This window comes from Thamnophis elegans, chromosome 7 (assembly GCF_009769535.1).
Source record: "Thamnophis elegans isolate rThaEle1 chromosome 7, rThaEle1.pri, whole genome shotgun sequence".
Classification (NCBI taxonomy): Eukaryota; Metazoa; Chordata; class Lepidosauria; order Squamata; family Colubridae; genus Thamnophis; species Thamnophis elegans.
Genome location: NC_045547.1, coordinates 35,943,023 through 35,967,975, shown reverse-complemented (window position 1 = coordinate 35,967,975; position 24,953 = coordinate 35,943,023). Strand labels below are relative to the sequence as shown.

General features: G+C 35.1%; 1 protein-coding gene across 1 annotated transcript in view; it reads left to right on the top strand.

The window, feature by feature from the left end:
* Positions 1-14,564, top strand: part of SCYL2 (SCY1 like pseudokinase 2) — a 31,791-nt gene extending 17,227 nt beyond the window's left edge. Inside the window, exons 11-18 of the mRNA XM_032221271.1 lie at positions 700-813; positions 1,500-1,632; positions 3,657-3,775; positions 6,408-6,508; positions 7,836-7,902; positions 8,189-8,272; positions 10,688-10,807; positions 11,875-14,564. Coding sequence (XP_032077162.1) covers positions 700-813; positions 1,500-1,632; positions 3,657-3,775; positions 6,408-6,508; positions 7,836-7,902; positions 8,189-8,272; positions 10,688-10,807; positions 11,875-12,483 — 1,347 coding nt within the window. The 3' untranslated portion in view covers positions 12,484-14,564. The remainder of the gene's footprint in view (positions 1-699; positions 814-1,499; positions 1,633-3,656; positions 3,776-6,407; positions 6,509-7,835; positions 7,903-8,188; positions 8,273-10,687; positions 10,808-11,874) is intronic.
* Positions 14,565-24,953: the final 10,389 nt, after the last annotated feature.

Below are 24,953 nucleotides of genomic sequence, written 5' to 3'. Positions count from 1 at the left end.
GAAATGTATTTGGGATCTTTGAAAGAGGCTGTTATCCGATCTTTATTTCTTGTATTTCTATCAGTCTTTAGAATAAGGTCTTAAAAAGCAGTAAAAATATTTAAAAAGCAGTATGATAATTTTTTAATTTTTGCATTTTTTAAATTTTGGAATATCACTTTTTCTTACAATATTGACTGTATGAACTGATTGTTTTTCAGGTCAAAAGGAAGGATGAACAAATAAATATTCTTTTCTCTAGAAGTGTGTAAAATGTTTCGAGGTTGAAAAGTTCTGATCCTAAATGTATCATTCCGACTTTCAAATGCTCTCTGTTCTAGTTTCACAACAGCATTTCAAAGTCAGAGCATACCGTTCCAACTTTACTGGTAGTATTTGGTTTAAAAAGCAAGCCATTTTGAACATTCTAATTAGAATGATCCATTTCAGTATCAGCTTATTTCGGGAATGAATAGAGCTTCTTGTTCCAAACTAAGTTTGCGATTCTGATGAGTGATCCAACCTCAAAATGTTTTACACAATGCTTCCCACACTCCATCCTTCATCCTACCTTTGACCTAGGTATACATTTTGTCTTAAAATATTAATCATTTAGTGTAAACAGAAATTAAAAACAATGACTTGACAATTATTTTTTTTAAAAGTTAACTCTAACCTTATCCAATTTTTATATGTCAATTGTGGTCTTTTTATTTGCAGGAACTCTGTTTAAATATAATTCCCACATTTGCCAACCTTATAGACTATCCCTCAATGAAAAATTCATTGATACCAAGAATTAAAAATGCATGTTTACAAACTTCATCTCTTGCTGTAAGTTTTAATACAGACTTCTTTATAATTGTTTGTATTTTGCTTCTAAGTTTGAACAATGTTACTTGATATTAAATCTAATTTAACACAGATTTGTATTTTTGTAAGTCATCTTGAACCATTAAGGATCTTTATAGCATATGCATTTTGTAAATAAACATTATTATTGTTATTGTTGCTGCTGTTGAAATGGCTGCTAGTTTGATGACAGACTTCACATCTGTTCTCTACCCATCCATTTTTTTTGTTATATTGATACATTCTTATTTTTTCATTATTTATTTATTCTGTTATTTTACTTTAGTTTGTTTATACCATTTTCATTTCTTCGTTTTTATTTTTGTAACCTCCTAGAGGTTAAGATAATTTAATTAACAAATGAATTTGCCTACTTCCTATTAGGTAAATAGGTAGACTGTCTGACTTTAAAAAAAACCTGCAGAATGTTTACTATATTTTTCATGCAACAAATTGTTAAAATTATATTATCTTTGAAGCTTCCCGTGTAAGAATAAGTTTTCACTGCTTCTGTGTACATAAACCCTCACACTGTTTAAGTCTGGAAAGGAAATATAGGAATTGCATCCCATGTACACAAAGGTTTTAAGTGATTAAATAGCTTGTTTATGAAATTTAAATCACCTTTGTTCATAAAAGTTGAGAGGATTTGTTTATATTTTTATTAGGTTCGTGTAAATTCCTTAGTCTGCTTGGGAAAAATTTTGGAATACTTGGATAAGTGGTTTGTTCTTGATGATATTCTGCCTTTTTTGCAACAAATTCCTTCCAAAGAACCTGCAGTCCTTATGGGAATCTTAGGTAATACAACTTTTTATTTTTTTTGTGTTGTCTACCGTAATACCTCTACAGTACTTTCAGTATACTGATTCAAAAAAAATGTTTATAATATGGCTCAGAGGTGTATAACATGTTTAGTTTCCCAATATTCTCTTTTTAGTTCAATCTCTATATCAATATATATTAGCTACCCAGGAACATATTATTATATCTCGTTGAAAAAATAATCAACTTCACCATCTTGTTTCCCATCAAATTAAAGGAAATACAAAACATGTTTATACATTTATAATTGCATGCAACAGTTTTGAAAGCCCTGCTCAAATTTAAGTTTCAGTGAATCCCTAAATGAACAGACATTAACACCAATCTCTGTCTTGTACAGAGCTAAGCATGAAATCTTGCTGCAAATTTGAACACAATTATGTTTATGTGCAGTTGTTTACAAATTCAAAATTATCTTTGTATCTGTCTCACTTTTAAGCTGCATTAGCATAACTAGTCTATCTCCCTCCCACCCACCCACTTTCCAGTTGACCACGATTTAAATCCTACATCAATCAGTACATAAAATCATCTGATGAATTCAGCTGCAGCTAGAAACGTTTGTGTATTTTAATAAAAAGGTCCTCCTGATTTTTTGCCACAATTTTTTGCTTTTTCCATCAGTATTTTGTAATATCTCATTTGGCAGGCAGAAAAACTTTCCAAATTACCTCTAGCCAGCTTTCTATTTCTTCTTACTGGAAGATTTTCCACTCTTTCTTGAAGACATCTACTGGTTCAGGAAGATCTTATATACAATGGATTATTTCCTTGCAGGTTTTCAGTAACATTCCAGTCTGGGAACTGCAAAGTACATGTCAAAGTCTTTTTCTTACTTTTCTGTAAGTTCTTTATGATTGATTGTTACCAGATTCATTTTCTTCACTGATTATAAAACTCCATAGGATTCTAGTACTTTATAGTCTTAGCTATTGGAAAAGATACTTCTCTACATTCTTACTCAAAGATATGGCCAAATACTGTACTTCGGAACTCAGTTTAGTAATAGTTTAAGAGACCAGTCTCTTGCCCAGAAGAATTAGCAAGTTGGGCTCCAGTGTCATTACTGAGATTGGCAAATGTACAATGCAATGAAACAATTCAAAGCCTATGAAATAATCTAAACATACTAAATTACTGAATGCCAGCATCAAATGGGAAGTCCCAATTTTAGCAAATCTGTTTGAACACATAGATCTTTGTTATGTAAGCAAAAGCTCTAGTCAGCTACTCTAGAATTAGCCAAACTTTTCAGTTGTTTATTTATAGTGATCTATGAGTTTCATTTTTCTAGATCTTACCAGCTTCGGAACAGCTCTGGCAGAGATTTTCCTTTGTCTTCCTTGCCTTGACTTCAATAGCTACATGTAGCTTCTGTTTCTGAATAACACTTCTTGCAACTGAAATGGTTAGCAGAAAGTGTTTAGAGATTTTTTTAATAGATTTTCCCTGCTGTATAAATATAAATTATCTTGATTCTCAAATAGACAGACAGCTGTTGAGAGGAAATCATGGTTGCTGAAAGTAAATAGGACACTCAGAACCTGAGAAGTTAAAAGTGTCAGAGTATTCATCTTTACCTAGGTAATTGTAGCAAGTGAGTCACCATCTTTTGGGACCTTATTAACAACTGAAAAATAATATGATTAATTTGGAGGTGTGCCCAATTTCTGTTCTTGTCATATTCACTATAGTATTATTTGATTTTGTAAGCAACTGCAGATAAATAATAAGTATGCACTCATTCTTTTTTTTAACAAAAATAGTTCTTTATGTTATGTATCAGTTTCTATTCTTTTGAAGCATGTAGACTGACTGGGAGGTTTATTGGTATGTTTGTATGCAACTATATATATATATATATGTATATGTATATATATATATATAGTGAGATGAAAGTTTCCATTCTTTAATTGAAACTAGTCTTGTGCTCAGAGTAAAATATGATTGTGATTCATTATAACAAGATAAATAGCTAAACCATTAATATTTCATAACAGGCATTTACAAATGTACATTTAGTCACAAAAAGCTGGGAATTACAAAAGAACAACTTGCAGGAAAGGTGCTCCCACATCTGATTCCTCTTAGCATTGAGAACAATCTTAATCTAAATCAGGTAAGATGATTAATCATATGTTTTCAGTATAAAAATGTAATATTGGAGTTACTCATAAAGAATCCAAACTTGGATCACAGATGAGATGTTTATTTTATATTTCACTATGTTGCATTAAAGCTATTTTGAGTGCAACTCTGCAAAAGTCAGGGGAACTGAATTGCTCTTGATTTCATCCCATGACTTCTTTTACTTTCCAATTTGGAACCTTCTCTAAAGAAAAGATCACACTTAGCCTGCACCTGTTGAGTTATTTTGTTTTTTTGAGATGGTAGAAATTATAAAAATAACTTTCAGCATAGGTAGTATGTATAATCTCTACAATGAAGTACAATTATGCCAAAGAGGCAATATATAGTGACATCAGTGTTGCCCTATATACAGTACTTGCAAGCTGATGACTGACGCAATTCTTAAGTCAGGGCTGTCAAACTGCGAGCCACGAGCCAGATGCCTCACACGCTGGCCTTGGCCATGCCAGGTTTAGCAAAGGGAGAAAAAAGTTTGACTCCCGAGTCTTAAGTTGTAGTGGCTCCATCATGGGATGGCATTCATTTGTTCCCTCCCCTGCAAATACCCATGGATATATTTTGACCTCACTAAGGAAATATAAATACAATGGTGTTCATAAAAAAGAAGGCAGCAAACTGGAAGGGGACTGGTGATTTGAATGAAAAGTATATTGCTAGCAAATAAATCTGGACTATTTCAGAAAAATAGTGTGAGGATTCAGGCGTTTTAATTACTAAAACATTCATTCATTTTATTTCTTTATTTCTCTTTTGTTCAATTGGCAACAATATTACAGAGTACAGTGACCTGATTAGATTTCCAACATTTTCCAAACGTGAAAGAAAGCTTATAAAGAGCACTAAGCATGGGAATAAGGCTGGAAATATTTCTTTATATCCCCCAAAGTTGTGAACACTGACGAAAAAATCATCTATTGTGATTAAGAGACTAGAACTGTTAATCACGAAACAACAAACCCTTACCTCCATCCCTGTCCTTACTTAAATCTTCTTTTTACGGAAAACCCGAAGAGAAATATATCAGTTTCTGCAGACTTCATTCCCATGTCCTAATATTTAAATCACTAATAAAGTTTCAGGGTCCAACTGTACTAACATTTTTCATGCCATTAATGAGTAATAACATTAAATTTATTTGCCTGAAGGCTTTTGGAAGGGACAACTGTCTAGGCCAGGAGAATGATAAAAGAGCTGCTTGAGACCCACACATACACATAGACTGAGGGGAAAAAAACATTGGGTAGAAATGTGTTTGAATTATTTGGGAAATAAATATAAAACGTTTACATGCATAGATCAGGTTAAGTGCATAAAATAATTTAAGTGTACTTTGGAGGCAGTTTCACAAGGCAGTTTGTTAATTTGTATTATGTATTTTAAGATAGCACTATTTTATACCTTAATACTGCACTGTTGTGTACGCATATATGCACATGTACCCACCACCCTCTTCCCTTTCAGGATAAGCAGTGTTTTGCAAAGTGCAGGGGGGGGGGGGGGGAAGCAAAGAAATTGGAGGGAGATGATAGTAGAAAAAAAGAAGGAAATCAAACAGTAGTTTGTACCAACATTTGCGATGACTCTGCCCGTGATGGCAAACCTATGGCACATATGCCAGAGGTGGCACGCAATGCCCTCTCTGATGGCATGCAAGCCGTCGCCCCAGTCCAGCTCCACAGCACATGCGTGCGCACCTCCCACCAGCCAGCTAGTTTTGGGGTCTTTGCCATGCATGCATGAGGGGTGGGCCGCATGTGCAGGGGCCGCACACACATTGGATTTGAGGATTCGGCCATGCACGCATTCATGCACACTTTGGACACTTGGCCCAGAAAAGGTTAGCCATCACTGCTCTATACAGTTCTGTCCTTGCAAACCATTCTTGTTTTTATGACATCCATACCTCAATTAGTATGTTACTTTTTTCTTGATTTTTTTCAGTTCTTTTTGAGATTCTTATCAATTCCATCCAACCATTACTTTTTGTTTCCTTCCTCTTTTGTTTTGCAATTTGATCCTCATTCTTTCTTCCAGCTTCAGTTCCATATAACAAAGTGGACAGAAGTACAGGCTTATATGCAGAAATGGTAACTTCTTTTATAAACATTCATTCCTTGCAGTATTTTTTCTATCAACATTTGCATATCCTAATATTTCTCTTTTATCCATTTCCCTGTCTTTAAGAAGCATTCTATGGTACATTAATTTTCATTCCCATATTTCTTTTTTCACCATATTCAGGTTCTCAACCAACAACATAGCAGCATCTTTCTATAAAAATACAGATTCATTTATTTCACTAGTCAACACACCTTTAACATCACTATAATCCTTATAAATTTAATGAAAAATATAAAAAAGCCCACAAGGCATATGTTCTTATATTACATATACTTTGCAGTAAGTATATAAATAAAGTCATTGAATTCAGCATGTCTTCTAATTAAGTGTGCATAAGATTGCTGAATATCACACTGTGTTCCTCACATAATGATTTTGTGGTGCCCATTATAATTTGTTAGATTTCTCTTGGTGCATATTCTATATTAGAAGACTGGTGTTTTTCATATTTCTTCATGTTAAATATATTTCTCTTCTAGTTTAATTCCTTTATTTCAGTCATAAAAGAGATGTTAAATAAATTGGAAGCTGAACACAAGACCAAACTTGAACAAATCCATGTTATGCAGGAACAACAAAAGTAAGTATGCAAAACACCATGCTGTCACAATGAATTCATATTATCTTTTTGCTTTCTTACGTAATTTTCTTGTTCTCTTGAGTTTTCCTATCTGAAAAACTAGATAAACTTTATAAATAGTATATACTAATAGGTTAACTGGCTATTAATATTCTATTGCAAGGAAGTTTATGATACTTTTCTTAACTTCTTCCCAGTCCTATAAAGTTAGCTAACTGCCATCCATCTTCACAGTTGAACAGTTTGGAATAAATTTTCAATATAAGCAGTCTATGAACTTTATCTTCCATCATCTTGGATAGGAATTTAGTATTCTACACCAAACCACACTCAATAATGGCTGGACTAGTACATGCTAAAACCACACTATTCATTTGATTTGAGTTCATGAGTTGGTGTGCGAACCTAGCCACATGGATTTGTATTATGTCTGAGTTACGACTTCAGCATTATTAAAAAAAAACATGGGTTAGTACAGTGTGTGAATTGAACAAATGATGTGTTTAAATTAAAACTGAGATACTTTGGGTGTGATGTCTGTCATAGAATTTGAATACACTATAGGTATGTTATTTCAATTTATATTCAATACTGTTATATAGCTAAATGAGAAACCCAAGAGAAATTGGAAAAAATCTATGCTCTGTTATATGTATTTCATATAATTTAAATGGGGTAACATTTTATGGTTTATTAATGCAAGTAATTTAATAGCAGTAGGGAAAATATTATTGTTATTATTTTTAAGAGATTGTTTTGAGTATAGATATGTGGTATTGGGAGTTAAAGGAGGCATTCCGGAGTGCCCCAAAATTATTCTGCATGCAGAGGAAAAATAAAAATAATACACATGCATAGTTATCATACTGATGGTAATGAAAGATGAAGGAGAAATTTTAATTGTTCCAGTATGCATGCAAAATAGAAAAAAACACCTATATTAATTTTGATGAATTTTTGAATTGCTGTGGCAGACAAGAGCTGAGGAGGGTTGAATATTGATTGTTTTCCCCAACCATTCTCTGTGTGTGGTCTATTGTACAGTAACCCTGTGTTGTCTTTGTGTTAATTCTATTTTATTAATTTGATTTAACCTCTGAATTTATGCTGCTTTGATTTAACCTGTGATATAGAGGCTGATGTGACCTCTATATATATAATAATATAATTACTAATTGTTGTTATGTTGAAATAGAAACTCAAAGCAAATTATTTTTAATTTGTAATGATAACATTTGGAAGGTATTTCTGTTACATTCTGTTGAAATGTATTTCTGGATTGATTTTGAGATTGAAACTATAACTTACTATAATTACCTTTTTATAGATCTTTGGATATAACTAATCAAATGAAACCACTTGAAGAATCAAAAGTCAGCAGTACAGGCAATCAAGTAAGGTGTATGTATGTGTGTATGTATGTATGTTATGTATATATGTATGTATGTATGTATGTATGTATGTATGTATATACATATGTAAGTCAAGGTGGAAAACATACATATTATTCTTTCTTCCTCCTGTTTTCCCTACAATAACAACCCTGTGAGATCACTTGGGCTGAGAGTGAGTCATTGAAACATAGGCACCTGGCTGATACTGTGTTTATTAGATGAATATAATACTGGTTTCAAGTAACCGTTTTAAATATTTTTTCAAATCTTGTTTTAATTCAAACAGGTGGAAAAAACGTTTAGCAATCTAGGAATGTTAACTGGTGGACCTGATTGTAAAGAGAATGGATTGATGACAAATCAAAGAAAGGTAAGCTTTAATAAAGAGATGTGTGCTTGTGTGCGTCTGTGCGTGCATATTGAGTCTGTAATCCATGGTAGATTTCAATATGATGGATTGATCAGATAGAATTCTTCATTTTTGGTGTTGCCTTCATAGTTTTAATGTAAACTAATGAGATACAAGATATAATGAGATAAATTATATATATTTAATGAGATATAAGATAAGGCTAGGAAGATCAAGCAGTCCGATGTTGTGAAGAATATGCGTAGAAGAGATATATATGATGCTCATTTAAAAAAAAATTTACTCAAAACAATTGCAATGAAACCTTCACTTAATGTGCCTCCATTTAAATGATTCAGATATAGCTGGCAAAACTGTCTGGAGATTTCCCTAAAATTATAGGCAAATCCATTGCATCTGAAGCAATCTGGATGAGGTAGTTACCGTATTTTTCGGAGTATAAGACACACCAAGGTTTTCAAGAGGCAATTTTTAAAAAAAAAGGTTTTGCAGTCTGTAAACCTCCCCAAAACAGCCTGTTTTTCACAAAAAACAGGCCCGTTTTTTGTCCAAAAAAAAAGGGCATTAAGAAGCTTACAGAATGCTCCTGCAGGCTGTGAAGGCAAAATTGAGAGAAAAATGGCCCATTTTCCCCTCATTTCTGCCCTCAGGAGCTCTCTGAAAGCCTCCTACAAGCTTCGCTCAGCCATTTTGGTGAAGGGGCAGGGTTTCGGGAGGCAAAGAATTGCTGTATTCAGTGCATAAGATGCACCCAAATGACAGATTGCTGTGAAAAATATAGTTTTCAATTTAAGAGTTATTTGGAAGCAATGGACTCGCCTTATCTCTACCCCCCCTTTCTTAAACATGGTAACTAAATGGCAGGCTCTTGGTTTTTTAAAAAGATCTGTCATTAGCCATGGACGATTACTTCATTGGAAACAGCAATTGTCGACCTACATGAATTATGAAACTCTGGCAACAGAAAACAAAGTCTTAATAAATCTGCTGTTAGACTACTGTAAAATGCCCTACGTGGGTCCTCCTTTAAAAACAACCTGGAAACTGGTATAGGTTAAAAACTGCAACTATGCCAGTTAGGATATTAGCAAATGAGAATGCTATTATAATAGACTATCAGTTCCCTAATTATTGCAGTTACCAGTAGGTTTTCAAATATGGTTCACAGTGCTGGTTTTTATCTATAAAGCAAAAGCAATAGCAATAGCACTTAGACTTAGAAACCTCTCTATGTTGCTTTATAGCACTCTATGAGCAGTTTACAATGTCAGCATATTACCCCAATCATCTGGATCCTTATTTTATCAACTTCAGAAGGATGAAAGGCTGAGTCAACCTTGACCCATCAGGATCGAATTCCAGATTGTGAGCAAAGTTAGCCTGCAATACTGAATTCTAACTACTGAGCCACCAGGACTCACTCTATATTTGTTTTAGAGCCGAGGTGGCGCAGTGGTTAAATGCAGCACTGCAGGCTACTGCTAGATCAGCAGTTCAGCGGTTCAAATCTCACCGGCTCAGGGTTGACTCAGCCTTCCATCCTTCCGAGGTGGGTAAAATGAGGACCCGGATTGTTGGGGGCAATATGCTGACTCTCTGTAAACCGCTTAGAGAGGGCTGAAAGCCCTATGAAGCGGTATATAAGTCTACTGCTATTGCTATTGCTATTGCTATTTAGCTCCAGGATACTTTAGGAAGGACCAATCTGTGTGTGGACGAGACAGTCAGGTATCTCACCAAGCGCCGTCTAAAATCCCATAGGGTCCATCAGGCGCCTGGGGCGGAACCACCTAGTCGGTTCCCCCTCCCTACAGTGGGGGATTGATTCCAGAGGATATGGTCCTGCACACACTTCTTCTCTGTGGTGGCTCTCATTTTTTGAAATACCTTGTCTTGTGACAAGGTATTCCAAAAAATACCTTGTGGCACGTCCTTTTAACAATTATGCAAAACTTTAAGACAGTGCTGAAATTTCAAAACTTGAAAATAATGCTTTCTATTTTACAAGGCAATTGTAAATTATTCTAATAAATTACAATGATATCTGTTAGCCAGATCTGTAACCAGAGATTGTTATGTTTATCATGTTCACTTGTATCCATGTTTTCATAGACTTTTATATAAAATGGAAGTTATTCCCAATAATCTGTTATAATATTTCAAGCAATAAAAGTAAACTTTTCTATTTTATTTTTAAAAAGACAAACAAGAAAAGGCTGAGTATGTTTTCTGTATATAGAAAAATTGAGGTTTGATTGAGATGCAAACATCAAGTAGATCAGATGGGTGTCTGAAAAATGAGCAGGTATTTGCATTTGGACAAACGTTTCTAACTGCTTTGCTAGTCTTGCTGATTTAAAGCTAGTTAGCTGCAGTTGGTTCAGGCTATCAATTAACAAATATGTTCTTTTGAAGGGATCACTTACACTTGAAGAAAAGCAGAAGTTAGCAAAGGAACAGGAGCAAGCACAAAAACTGAAAAACCAACAACCGCTTAAACCCCAGCCTCATGCAATCATTGCACCAGTGAAACAGGTATGGTTGCATTGACGGATTGATTGATTTCATAAATATATTGGACTGTCAATAAGTGAAAATAAAGAAGCAGTAAAATCTTAGTAGCAATTAAAGCCAATTTAGCAGCTATATTTAAACATCTCAGAAAGTTGATTTTACCTGATACTGAGATACCAGCAAACTCCCCTAAAAGTAGAGATAGATCATAAAGTCTTTCTTTGTTGTCCACCTAATCTTAATGTAAATATTTGGTAAAGACAAATGTCAACAAAAGTCATAAATACTAGCCTTCTTTACAGACACTGGGTAAGGAGCCCGTAGTTTCTCAACAATAATTCATTTGTTCTAGCTATCAATAGCAGCCACATTACAATGTACAGTTGTACACCATTATTTAGACTGTTCAAGAGGCACATACTGGAAGGAAAGTATTGTGTAAGTATAGCACATTTAAAACATTAGACCAAGAAATATGCTAGAGCAGAGGAGGGGGTGTTTTATTCAGTTGGAATGTAATATCATCTAAATATCTAATTAAAGAAACAATTATACATGTTGTAAATCTGCCTTTGTGTTGCACAATATAATATGCAGGTAGACCTTGACATATGACCAGTTGCTTAATGAGTATTCCAATTTACCACAAACCCTGAAAAAGCTACCTATAAATGGGTTCATAGTTCTGATGTTTGGCCCTTCCCCCATGGGCACGTGACCACATTTTGGCTGCTTGGTAACCAGCCATCATTTATGTTCATTTGTAGCTTCCAAGAATTATTTGACTGCAATTTATGATGTTTTTGACAGAAACCAGTCTCTACTTCCTGGTTTTGGCACAAAATGCTCCATAACAAACAATGTGCTTGCTTTGTTAACTAAATATTATAAAACCACCACAATTGTAAAATTGGATGCGGACATTGTTGACCTGCTTTATGACCACCACAATTTACCATCAAAATTGCAGGCTCAATTATAGTCATAAGTCAAGAACTATGTCTATAGTTTTGAAAATAAAATTTGCTGATGTTTATTAAACTGATTGATGCTGATGTAAAATAATTTTAATTGTCTTGTATTTTTAGACAAAGGATTTGACTGATACTCTGAGAGATAATATAGCTTCATTGACCACTCAACCCATCAGCAAACCTAAAGTTCCTTCTTCAAGTAGCTTTTCTTCAGTGGGTATTGGAATGGGATTTTCATCATCTGTTGAAAACACTAAGAGAAATGGACTAAATGCTAATATGGGGTTTCAGCCCTCTGGATTTGGCATTGGTACCACAAGCCAGAATTTCTTTGGTAATACTGGTGTCACTGGAATGGCTAACATGAATATGCTGCCAACAGTAAACATGTCATCTTATAGCCCTTTGAACACTACATCGCCAGCTGTGCAGCAAAGCAGGTCACATGATATGTCTGCTTTAGATAGCCTATTTGGGCCTCAAAAACCCAAAGTTAGTATGAATCAGTTGTCACAACAGAAAACAAACCAATGGCTTAATCAATTTCCACCTCCTCAGGGTACCAACAGTTGTCCTTTGGGAACACAGATGAATGTAATGGGACAAACTGGCTTTGGCTTACAGGGAAATCCTTTCTTTAATCCTCAGAACTTTACACAACCAACGAACAGCATGGTAAACAGCAGCTCAGCTAACAAGGACTTAAGTGACCTCTTTGGATAATGTAATTGTGAGCAAGATGATTAACATTGTTTTATGAACATGTGACAAATATTTCCACAGTGACTAATATATTTCATTTGTCTATCTGTTTTACTTTTCTTAAATATTTACAAGCCTCTGCCCTTAATTTTATTGTTTTTAAATCAGGTTGTATCAATCTGAGCATCCAGAGTTATGATTAATAAAGACTGCATATCTACCAATTTTAGGCATTTACCTGCTGGTTGTTCTTGCTATCTTCTACTAATAAATATGGTCAGATAAATTATTCCCAATTGCAAACTGGGTTGTTCCAAATGCACAAGGTCTGAAAATGGGTGCACTAAGTGAGATGGACTAGGTAGTAATGTGGGATTTCAGCCTTCTTGAATTGGTATGGAAATTGTTACATAACCCAGACTTTCTTTAGTACTGCTAGTTTCACTGGAATTACAGGTGTAAGCAACAACGAATGTCATCCAATAACCCTATAAGTACTACATCACCTGTTGTACAGTAGAGCAGGCCAATTGTTACATTTCCTTTTGATATCATAATTACTGTATATTTGTACAAATACAAGCAAATGATTTATAAGCAATCCGGGGTCCAGCATATGCATCTGAAGTATATGCTACACCTTGTCTTTTGAATTTTGCTCTGTCTGAATTTGATATGATATCTAGTTAGAAATAAAGATGACTTGTGGTTGAATGTAATATGGCATTTCTGGAAAATATGAGAGCTAAGATCGGTGTACAAAACCACAATTATTTACCTTACAGCATTCTTCCCCAATAGAGAGTTCTGAAAATATTTGTCGAATAGTGGTCTTTTACATTGAAAAATACTGCAAACTATGAATGCTCTGATTTACCTTTTAATACCTAATGTCTGCCCAACCACAGCACTTACATTTTTGGCATAAACTTTACAAATGTTATCTAAAACATTTAGTTAATTTTATCATGCTTATTATGCTTAACATCCAATCATTAAAATAATAAGTTGCATATTGATGAACAGAAGTCAATTGAGCAGCAAAGCTGGTAATTTTTCTGGATACTTAAAATGCAAGCAGTACATCTTCAGATAAATATTTGTTAGGGAATCAGATTTGATTGCCATTGGCAGAAGCCTTTTATGTTTCTTCAGAGTTAAGTAGATGAGCTTTAATTAAGACAATGTTATTTACTGAAATGTGTTTTTTTCTCATTGAGACCCTGTTGGAATATATAGAAGAATAAACTTTTAACATCAACTTGGAGAAAACAATCAACTTTCATTTGAATATAGTTCTCAGTGTAAAAGCTTTCTTTCAGTAAAAACCAATAGTAAATTCTGCTTTATAGGGGAAAAGGGAAGGTTTTTTCCCCCCTCTATTATTTCTTTTCCAGAACTTTGGTGATCTATCATATACAATTCTTTGGAATGTAGCAAATTATATTGAAAAGATGTGAAACCTTTTTGTTGAAAAGAAAGCTAACACTTTATTTTCAGTATCTTTCATTGATTAAATTGTTTCCATTTGCTGCTTAAGAAACCAAAGGTGCTTATGCTGTGAATGTGAATTGTATTTTCTTAAATTATATTTTCAATTATAAACAGTAATGGTGTTAAATATATCTTGAGGACATGCTTTATTTTTCTGTCTTAGTACTTTTATTTTGTATCTTTGGACCAGTGAAAATATTATTTATCACAAAAATCACATGCTATTTATGTACAGTCAATATTTTGTTGAGGTATGTTTAATTAGCCACATATGTAAAAAGTATGAATGCTGTATATTCAGTTCTTTGTATAGTTCCAGGTTTCTTTAAATTTCTTATTTATGGCCTAGAATGATTTCCCAAATATTAAAACAATTTTTAAAAAAGATAAAGTAAATATATTGAAGATACAAGTTTCCTATAATATATGAAAAACAAACTTTTACAAAAAATGTAAAATACCAGTATATCTTTACAATGTTGTTTGTTAAAAATTTAGCTTTTATAATATAATCTGAATTTCTTAAGATAGCTATAGAAAACATTTGCTTTAACTTCATCTCACTAATAAAAACTTGCATTCCAATGTTATATCTCTAGAACTTTGATAGTAACTAATGATACAGGTGTTTTACTTTTGTACAGTGTAAATTTCATTTGATGCAAAACTGTACATGGAAGATAACTTATAATAAGGAGGTGGCCTTCATGCCTCAGTTGTATAAAAATTCTTAAAGCATTTTCATACATGGCCAATATCATAGTAACTATAACCAAATACTATACCTAATTTTCATAAGACACAAGAAAAGAAATATAGCATATGACTAGTTCGTAACTACTATAACTCTTTAATAAAGTTTACTTGTTTCCAAAATAGTAAACAATCTTAATTTCAGAGAGAAGCCTTTGCTGAAAAAAGAATATTTGTTCAGTCTCTTCTATGAGTGTACATTTAAAACTAATTTAGATACAATGACCCTTGATTTATTATGGGGCTTTTTTAAAGATCCTTTGGCCTTTGAATAGATCCAGCTGCCTTTATAGCAAATTACTTTTTTCTTTTACAGTGAGTCAAACATGAACTACTACTATCTTAAGACAGTGTTTTTCAACCTTTTTTGTGCAAAGGCACACTTTTTTCATGAAAAAAATCACGAGGCACACCACCATTAGAAAATGTTAAAATTTTTTAACTCTGTGCCTATATTGACTATATATAAAGTAATTTTCCCACGGCACACCTTACACTATGTCACGGCACACTAGTGTGCCGCGGCACAGTGGTTGAAAAACACTGTCTTAAGAGAATGCTTGGATTATATCAGTGAAATTATGTTGTCAACCTTTAATGAATATTAACACCAGGATGGAATTTAAAAAGCCATTTAAAGGCGAAAAGCATTTTTCTTCAGAAAATACTACATGAATTCTCAATTTTTAAAATGATTTCATTAATCAGAATAAAATAAAATGTTTTGTTTCATCTCAATTTTTTTAGAATGCAAAAACCATGCTTTTAAAAATGGTTCTAGAAAATATCTTTAGATAACACCAACTTTAACTCTGATCTCATTAAGTAAGATCAAGTTCTATCAACTGGCATGAGCTAAAATTTATGAATAAAATGGGCCACTGGGCCACAGCCATAAGAAAAAGCTTGAGGACAAAGGTCTGCCTAGTTAATAATCCAAGTGAAATGTTTATGAAAGGAAAGAAATTATCCTTTCTCTGCAAAAAAAAAGAGGACCAATCTAATGGATGCAGACCTCGCTCAGAAAAGTTGAGAGTAATAAAATTTAAGAATTAACAGATAAAATATTTAAGTAAACATTTCTATTCTCATGTTTTAAAATTATAAAATTCATTTTTTTCTTCCTTCTGTAGCAATCTGTGTTTTATTTTAAACAGAGAAGATGTATCTGGATTTAAGTCGGATAAACAAGCTTCTTTTAAAGTACATCCAATATCTTGGTCTTACTATACTGAAATAAATTACTAAATAAATATATACTTTAATGAAGGCTTCTGATATTTGATTTCTGTACAGTGATGTGTGACAACAGGCTTATAGTTGTCCATAGGGATAATCCATATAAACATTATTGCTTGTACCTGTTCATATTATAGCTACATCAATTTAATGTAACCAACAAAAGGCAGATACAATAATACTCGAAAGGCATACTTCCAATTTGACTTTGTGGATGTTTTCTAAATATTGATGAGCTTGTGCAGCATAAGATTTTAAAAAATAATTTTCAAAACACATTTAGCAATCCTCCAAAGATTAAGCGTTTGTGTAATATATAAGGATTCTTTCATTGTGTGATTCACTATCCTGAACTCAAAACCATTGTATATAATAGATAGTAATTAATAGTCTAGGATTACTCCTAAACTTTCTTGGATTTCAATCAACTTAAAAATATACAAGTTCCTTATATGTGTTTTTAGAGAGAGGGAGAGAGGAGTCAGGCCTGATTGAAATTATTTGATGGTTAATTGTTCAATCTTTATTTAAGCATTAATTTCTATGTTTAAAATTATACAGCACTCAAATTCTTATGTGTAAAGTGATATTGCTCTAGTGTCATTGTGGTTTGTATGAGATAAATATTTGGAACATGAAATTCTATTTTGATTTATTGAACCTTTGCTGTTCTTTGAAACAAATATATTGATATCAAATTTTAAAACTGTTAACACTTAAAATATGTAAAATGTACAGTGATGGTTATAAGAAATTCCTACGATTTTGTACTGTGAATGAATAACTGTAGTTTTCAAATAGTCAATGATACTGCTTTATTGGAATAAAGGTTTTGTGTTTTTTCCATATATTCGGTTTTTCAAATGAGAATGAATCATGTTTAGATGAGAAATAAAGGTTTTACACAATTGGCTATAAAGAAGTTCTAATTGAAAAGAACATTTGAACTTTATTAGTAAATTAAATTAGTAAATAGAAAATAAATTTGATTTAGTAGCCAGCTGTTTATGGTGCCAGTTAATTTTGAAACCATGCCTCCATAAAGCAAAGAAATAAAATTATCAGAATGAATATGTTACAATGTTTGTCAACCTTACCAATTTGAAGATGATCAACTCCATATATCTTCAAGCTGCCAAGGTTAAGAAACACTGACATAGAAAAATATTTAAAGAAATATGAATGTATTGGTAAAAAATGAACTTTTGCCCAACTCCACTTACATGTTTGTTGGGGGGAAACAGGAGGAGGAATTATGTATGCCACCTTGAGTCATGCAAAATAAGGGCAGGATATATAAATCAAATAACTAATTCCTAAGGATTTCATTGTATCAGGCCAGTGATCCTTTCATAATTTCTACAGTTTAACTGTTGTGGGGAAAATAGGAAGAAGGGGTATTATATATGTTGCTGCATTGGGTTATTTATAAAGCAATAAAGATAAAATGTAATAAATTATAGCAACTCGGCTAAATGTATTGGTATCCCTCTTTCCCCCACGGAATACCAATTTGCCAAGAAATAAATATAAATTAATATTTTTTTTATTCCATATTCCCTACAGCAAATGCTTCCCATTTTCATTTCATTGATGTATGATTCCATTCAAGTCATACATCAAAAGTAGTGCCTGCTGTATGGTCTATGGATCAAAGAATGGTGGGTGCCATTTACTTGTGTTAGTTTCAACTTATTTCATGGCAAATTAAAATTCTTAGGAAAAATGGAGAGGTATCAATACAGGTAGTCCTTATGACCAGAATTGAGCCCAAAATATCTGTTGCTAAGCAACACAGCTGTTAAGTGAGTTTCATCCCATTTTACAGCTTTTCTTGCCACAGTTGTTAAGTGTATCACTGCAGTTATTAAACTGGTAACACAGTTGTTAAGCAACTCTGACTTTCCTGTTGACGTTGCTTGTCAGAAGTTGCAAAAGGTGATCACATGATCCCAGGACACTGCAATTGTCATAAAGAGTCAGTTTCCAAGTGTCCAAATTTTGATCATGTGACCATAGGGATGCTGCAATAGTTGTAAGTCTGAAAAATGGTCATAAATCACTTTTTTACCAATGTAACTTTAAACAGTCGCTAAACCAAGAGATGTAAGTTGAGGACTACCTGTACTTTTGTTTGCATCTGTATATAACTAAGAAGAGTCCCTTATGTTCACTGTATATAACTAATGAGATTTACTGTACTTTTTTTCAGGATCATCCAAGATTCATTTTTAATGACTTCATGCATAGAGTTTTATGATTGTTACCCTGCTTTAAAAAATATGGCAGAAAATTAATTCTATTATTTTGTTGGTGTCAATGTATAGAAAAACTAATTTCAATATTCTAAATTTGGAATAAGAGTTTTAAATTAACTTTCAAACTACCTCAATATATGCCTAATCAAGTTATTTAAACATTACAAAAAGATGATGCCACAGCTAAATAACAATTGAACATTTAAAGTGGATGTGAACCATATCAGCCCAACCAGTTGGATTTATCAGGGTGAAACTGCTGCAAATTCTTCCCTCAGGCGGGTTGAAAGTTGAGGCAAGATTCAATGCTCCTGTTTGTCTATAGTAAGGCCACCAACATACTCTGGAACAGGCTCCCCATGTAGATCAGATTGGTTCTCTCCTTGTTGGTTTTTGGAAGCTCTTGGTGACTTTCCCCTGATGTGAATGTTGTCACCTCTACTTTTATTTCTTCTTTGTAGGCTTTTTATTTTTCTACTCTTTTTGTAGTTGCCTTATTCTTCCCTTGGATATATTAATCTGTATTTGTATTGTGTAAATGGCTGGAATCTCTTTTATTGTGGTGGCATAGAAACACTCTTAATAATAAATCTTGCCCTGCAGCAGTTCTCTGAATAATCCCCTGTATTGCCCCATTTGTTATAAACTGGGTAGTTAAGAAAAAAAATAGAAACACAACCAGTGTGTGGCTTAGAATGGCATACATTATGCCTCTGCTCTGCAAGCTATATTGGCTATCAATTGCTTGCAGATCCAATTCACGATGCTGGTTTTGAACTTTAAAGGCCTTTATGACATGGGGCCAACTTTGATAATGGCCTGATTATTTCCGCCCATCTCAAAAGAGACATACTCTGGGTCCCATTTGCTAAGGAACTATGTTTGGCAGGACCCCAAAGACAGGCATTTTCTGCTATGCCCTTCCTGTGGAGCATCATTCCTCCTCTCCAAGATATGACAGTTCCCCCTTCTTGATGTCCTAGAAATCCCTTAAAACTTGTCCACTAATCTTAAGAAGTTTGACCGAAAAGGAGATTTAATGAACTGGTACATTGTGTGTAATATCTATGCACTCCCTATCGTTTGTTTGTATTTTAATAATTAAAATAGTATTTATGTTTTCATTTTAGAGTATTTTTGTAATTGTTCATATGATTTGATTGTATACTGCTCAGTCACCTTTTTATGTGTTGGGTGGTGCAGAAATATAAGTAAATTCAACTCAACTGAATTCTGCATAACCCATCTCAGCAACTAGTGCAATTCACTTAGTAAACAGTAACTGCTAAACATGTATTTATTCTTCTGCCAGCAAGCAAAAGAGGAGTAATTGCCCCTGATCTATATTTTCTCTATAGAGTATATATTCATATATAACATACATTAATGTATAATATAATAATATTACAACATACAATATATACAACATAATAATGTAATATACACAGAATCAGTGATGCAGTTAAATTAACAGACTAGGAGTAGTGAGACATAATCTACTTTACCCTCTGCCAGAAAAGACAACTGCATGCTTTTGAAATAGAGATAGAGATAGATCAGAGTGCAAGCAAGAGGGAAAGGGAGAAAGAAATGGATGGACAGATAGATGGATGGACAGATGTATTCCTTTAAGCTTCTGTGCATAAAAGGTGGCTATAAATTGAATAAACACATGCTGTATATATTCCATAAATTGTATTACAGGTCTACATTTATTAAATATATACCGCAGCCCATCTCACTGCTGTAATTTTAGGTGACTTATAAAACTAAGGACCAAGAAAACCCCCACACAGAAACCGACACACACAAAACTTTTACCCATAAATCCACCTTCAAAGAGTTTTTTTTAAAAAAAACCCATTAAGAATTAGAACCTATATATTTTTCTTTACAGATGCAATGAAATAATTATCTTTATTATGGAATAATAGTTTATGCGAGACAGACAAATATCAGAATATACCTTGCATTTGGGTAGCCATAGTGCAGCAGTCTCCAGAGACTGCAAATTTTAAAAAATCCAGAAGGTGGTATTATTGATCCAAGGCCTGAGTGACACTAACACAAAATGATTCAGGATTTAGAAACTACTGGAATAATTGTCTACAACACGACTGATGCTGCATAGGTTCTCTTTGAAATCTGCAGTGTCAAAGTTAGTAAATTTAGCAGCAGCATTTATATTGAGGACAATGGTTGAAATTTGGAAATGTTTTTTTGTTGTCATGAGTTGTGTTTTTCTATGTGTTGTACCACAAGAAAGCAGACCTTACTAAGTTAATACTGCTTTTATCCAAAATATAAAATAACATTAGCTGAGCTTGGCTTTTTAAAGATTCTAGGTTCATTTCAAATATGTTGGTGGTTTCAGAAATAGCATTTGCTTAAAGGAACATAAGGAATGTAAAACCAAATCCACAGAAACATTGCTTTTAAAAGGAGAATTTATTTACTGAGTATGAATTTGTGTTGAAGAATTAAAATAAGAGCTATATACATATTATATAGGAACTGATAGCAAACCAGCCTTCCTCAAGACAAAAATATTCATTATTTTTTATTATGGTTTTATTTTATTTTTATTATGTTTAGGATAACCCGTTCCCTCCTAAATAGGAGGGATACAGGGGACCCCTTGCAGGGTAGGGCTGAAGAGTACGTCCAGTTCTTGGCGGACAAAGTTGCTCGGTTTCGGTCGGAGTTGGACTCCGATTCTGCAGATCCAGCTGAGGCACAAGGGGATAATCTGGTAGACCATCGTTGGGTTGAGTTTCAGGATGTTGCCCCTGGGGATGTGGACAAGGCCATGAGAGCTGTGAGTGCCTCCACATGTGTACTGGACCCGTGCCCCTCCTGGCTGGTTGTCAACAGCAGGGAGGTGACACGGGGCTGGATCCAGGCGGTTGTTACCGCCTCCCTTTGGGAGGGGGTCTTTCCCCCCGCACTCAAAGCAGCAGTGATGAGACCCCTCCTGAAGAAACCATCTTTGGATCCAGCCGTTCTTAACAATTACCGTCCAGTCTCCAACCTCCCCTTTGTGGGGAAGGTTGTTGAGAAGGTGGTGGCCTTTCAGCTCCAGCGGCCTTGGAGGAAGCCAGCTATCTTGACCCATTCCAGTCCGGCTTCAGACCTGGCTACAGCACAGAAACCGCTTTGGTCGCATTGACCGATGACCTCTGGAGAGCCAGGGATCGAGGCCATGCCTCCATCCTGGTTCTCCTTGACCTCTCAGCGGCTTTCGATACCATCGACCATGGTATCCTTCTGCGACGACTGCGAGAGGTGGGGGTGGGAGGCACTGTTTTGCAGTGGTTCTCCTCTTACCTCTCGGACAGGTCGCAGTCGGTGTTAGTTGGGGGGCAGAGATCGAACCCTAGGCCCCTAACATATGGGGTGCCGCAGGGTTCGGTCCTGTCTCCCCTACTTTTCAACATCTACATGAAACCGCTGAGCGAGATCATTCGGCGGCACGGGATAAAATACCACCAGTATGCAGACAATACCCAGCTGTATCTGTCCGCCCCGTGCCAACTCAATGAAGCGGTGGACGTGATGAACCAGGGACTTGAAGCTGTTAGGGACTGGATGAGGACTAACAAACTCGTGCTCAACCCGGATAAGACCGAGTGGCTGTTGTGTTTCCCTCCCGCCAATTTGGCAAATATTCCATCTCTCAGGCTGGGGGGTCAAACATTATACCCCTCAGACAGGGTCCGCAACTTGGGAGTCCTCCTGGACCCACAGCTGACTTTCAAACACCATTTGTCAGCTGTGACCAGGGGGGCATTTGCCCAGGTTCGCCTGGTGCACCAGTTGCGCCCCTACCTGAACCAGGAGGCTCTCACAACAGTCACTTGGGCCCTTGTGACCTCTAGGCTGGAGTACTGCAATGTGCTCTACATGGGGCTGCCCTTGAGGAGTATTCGGCGACTTCAGCTAGTCCAGAATGCAGCCGCGCGAGCGATTGTGGGTGCACCTCGCTTCACCCACATAACACCTATCCTCCGCGAGCTGCGCTGGCTACCTGTCGATCTCCGGATACGCTTCAAGGTGCTACTTGCCACCTATAAAGCCCTTCATGGTAGTGGATCTGGGTACTTGAGAGACCGCCTACTGCCGATCACCTCCACACGACCCATTAGATCTCATCGTTTAGGCCTCCTCCGAGTTCCATGCACTGGCCAATGCCAACTGGCCACCACGCGGAGGAGAGCCTTCTCGGTAGTAGCTCCGACCTTTTGGAACGATCTCCCCATGGAGCTTCGTACCCTCACCACCCTCCAGACCTTCCGCACAGCCCTTAGAATCTGGCTATCCCGTCAGGCCTGGGGCTAAAGATTGTAACCCGCCCGAATGGTATGAATGTTGCCTTTTAATTATGTACTGTCTTATATGTAAAAGTCTGTCCACCCCTTCCTTTTGATTGTGAGCCGCCCTGAGTCCCCCCAGGGAAAAGGGCGGCATACAAATAAACAATCTAAATCTAAATCTAAATGGTTGATCGTCAGATGTTTAGACTGAATTTGGCACTTTTTTCTGCCTATCGAGTCCATCCCATGGAACTATGATAAGCAGATGTTTAACGGTATTGTCACATATGTAAGCAATTCCAAGTAAAGCTATCTTTTGCAATTGACTGATGATGATTTTCTCAATGCCAATGGGGTTCAAGTGGTGCTCCAGATGTTTTGAAATTGCAACCAAGGCAACTATTAGCATTGGTACTGCCAGTATCTTTGCTTTTTATTGCCATAGTCATTCTACTTTTCTTTGCAGGTCTTTGTATTTTGTGATCTCCTCCAGTTCTTTTTCTTCTATTTTTCTATCACCAGGTACTGCAATGCCCACTATCCACAATTTTTGCCTTTCTTATTGACAATTGTCTGGGGTGTTATGTCACAGGTACTTGTTTGTTTGAATATTGTTCTTATTCTCAGTTTTATCTAGATAGAGGGTGGGGGGAACATATTGGTCAGCTCAAGGCAGCAAATATACCTAATATTCCTGCCTCCTATTTTCCCCATACTGACAACTCTATAACACCCACAGAATGGGCCAGACTGGCAAAAGGTAATCCTCATTTAGAAATTAAATTGGGACAAGCAGCTAGATCATTAAGCGAGTAGTGACTAAGTGAAAAATCGTGAGGATTACAATTTTACACAGGACAATGCATACTGTAATAACAAACATGTAATTTAGAGGGGGGGGGTGCTGGTAAAGTTCTGGGTCACAAAGTTATTTTTTCATTATTGTCGAACCTGTGAACAGTTGCTGTCCAAGGCAGTAGCTAAGTGAGGGTTACTTCTATAGTGCTGAATATTCCTTTTTCAGACTCTGAATTAATTGTAAGTTTCACCCTTTACATACATTTTTGGAGAAAGTTTTAGTGTGCATTTTAGTAATAGTCTGATCTAGTACATGCACTATTTTTAATGTAAGAATAACTACTACTGGCATTTTGGAAATCACTCAAAACATGATTTTCACACAAGTTTGGGGATCTCAAGAAAATAGGGATGTAAGATACTCATCCATTCTCCTATAGTAGTTTTATATAAAAGGATTACAAGAGGATGATTACTACAGGTAGATTTTTTTTTCTGCTAGTTCCTCCTATCTTAGATGTTCTGGTTGTCAGGAATATGTTTGCTTTTCTTAACAAAATTTAGTAAACTATTAACAAATGCACACTCCAAATGCATTAAAATTTTAGTACAACCAGAAAGTTATTTTCATATCCTAATAAATTTATTTAGTCTCTAGAGCTGAAATCTTTAAATCGTCAAGAGTTAAATTTTTAGTTAGTTTTTTTACACACTGGATTTAATGATAATATATATTTTAATGCCTATGCATCACTGTATTTTATTTTATATTTTATTTTATTTTGTTTGAAAAGAAAAAAGGTAATCACTTACCAAAGCGTATATTCTATATATTAAACAAACACTAATTGTACATGCATATTAGTGATATCAATATTAACATTTATATAAATGCAGACCAATAGGAAAAAAGGCAACTAACAATATAAATTACTACTGTCTATATACTATCCAAATGTTTAAGTAATTCACCAAATAGTTTGCCCTTGATTTTTAGAGATTGGACATTTCAATTCCTTATTCCATACTTCTTGTACTCTCAAGTATCTAATGTAATATATTCCAGCAATAGTTTTATAATTGGTTCTTATAATTTGTTATAAGGAACATATTAAATCCTTCAGTGTGGAACAACAGAGTATGTGCCATAATACTGCATGTTAATTGCATCAGATATGAGGACAAACCTACATATTGGTAGATTAAGTCATTGTTTACTGCATTTATGTTCTTTTGGTGCAATGTTGTCCTGACCTGGACGGATGGAGGGAGGGATGGATGGATGAACAGATTGATTTGTGTGAGGGTTTCTTCTTTGCTTAGATTTGCAACCTGGGCTTTTATGGTGATCTCCCATTCAAATACTAACCAGGTCGCTATAGAGTAAAGTGACCAGATTTTAAAATTGGTAAAGCGGGACACCATTGATGGGGGGGGGGGGAAGCAGGCCTTTTTCCATTTCAAAGTGCTGCCGCTTCTTCCACGGCCTCCTTCTCCCCCCCACCTCTTGGAAAGCTTCGGGCAACACCTGGGCAGTGGGCGTCCGAACGGGAAGAGCCGGAGCGATCGGGTTGATCGGGATTTTTTTTTAAAAAAAAACCGCCAGATTCCTTGAATGCCCGCGCATGTGCACAAT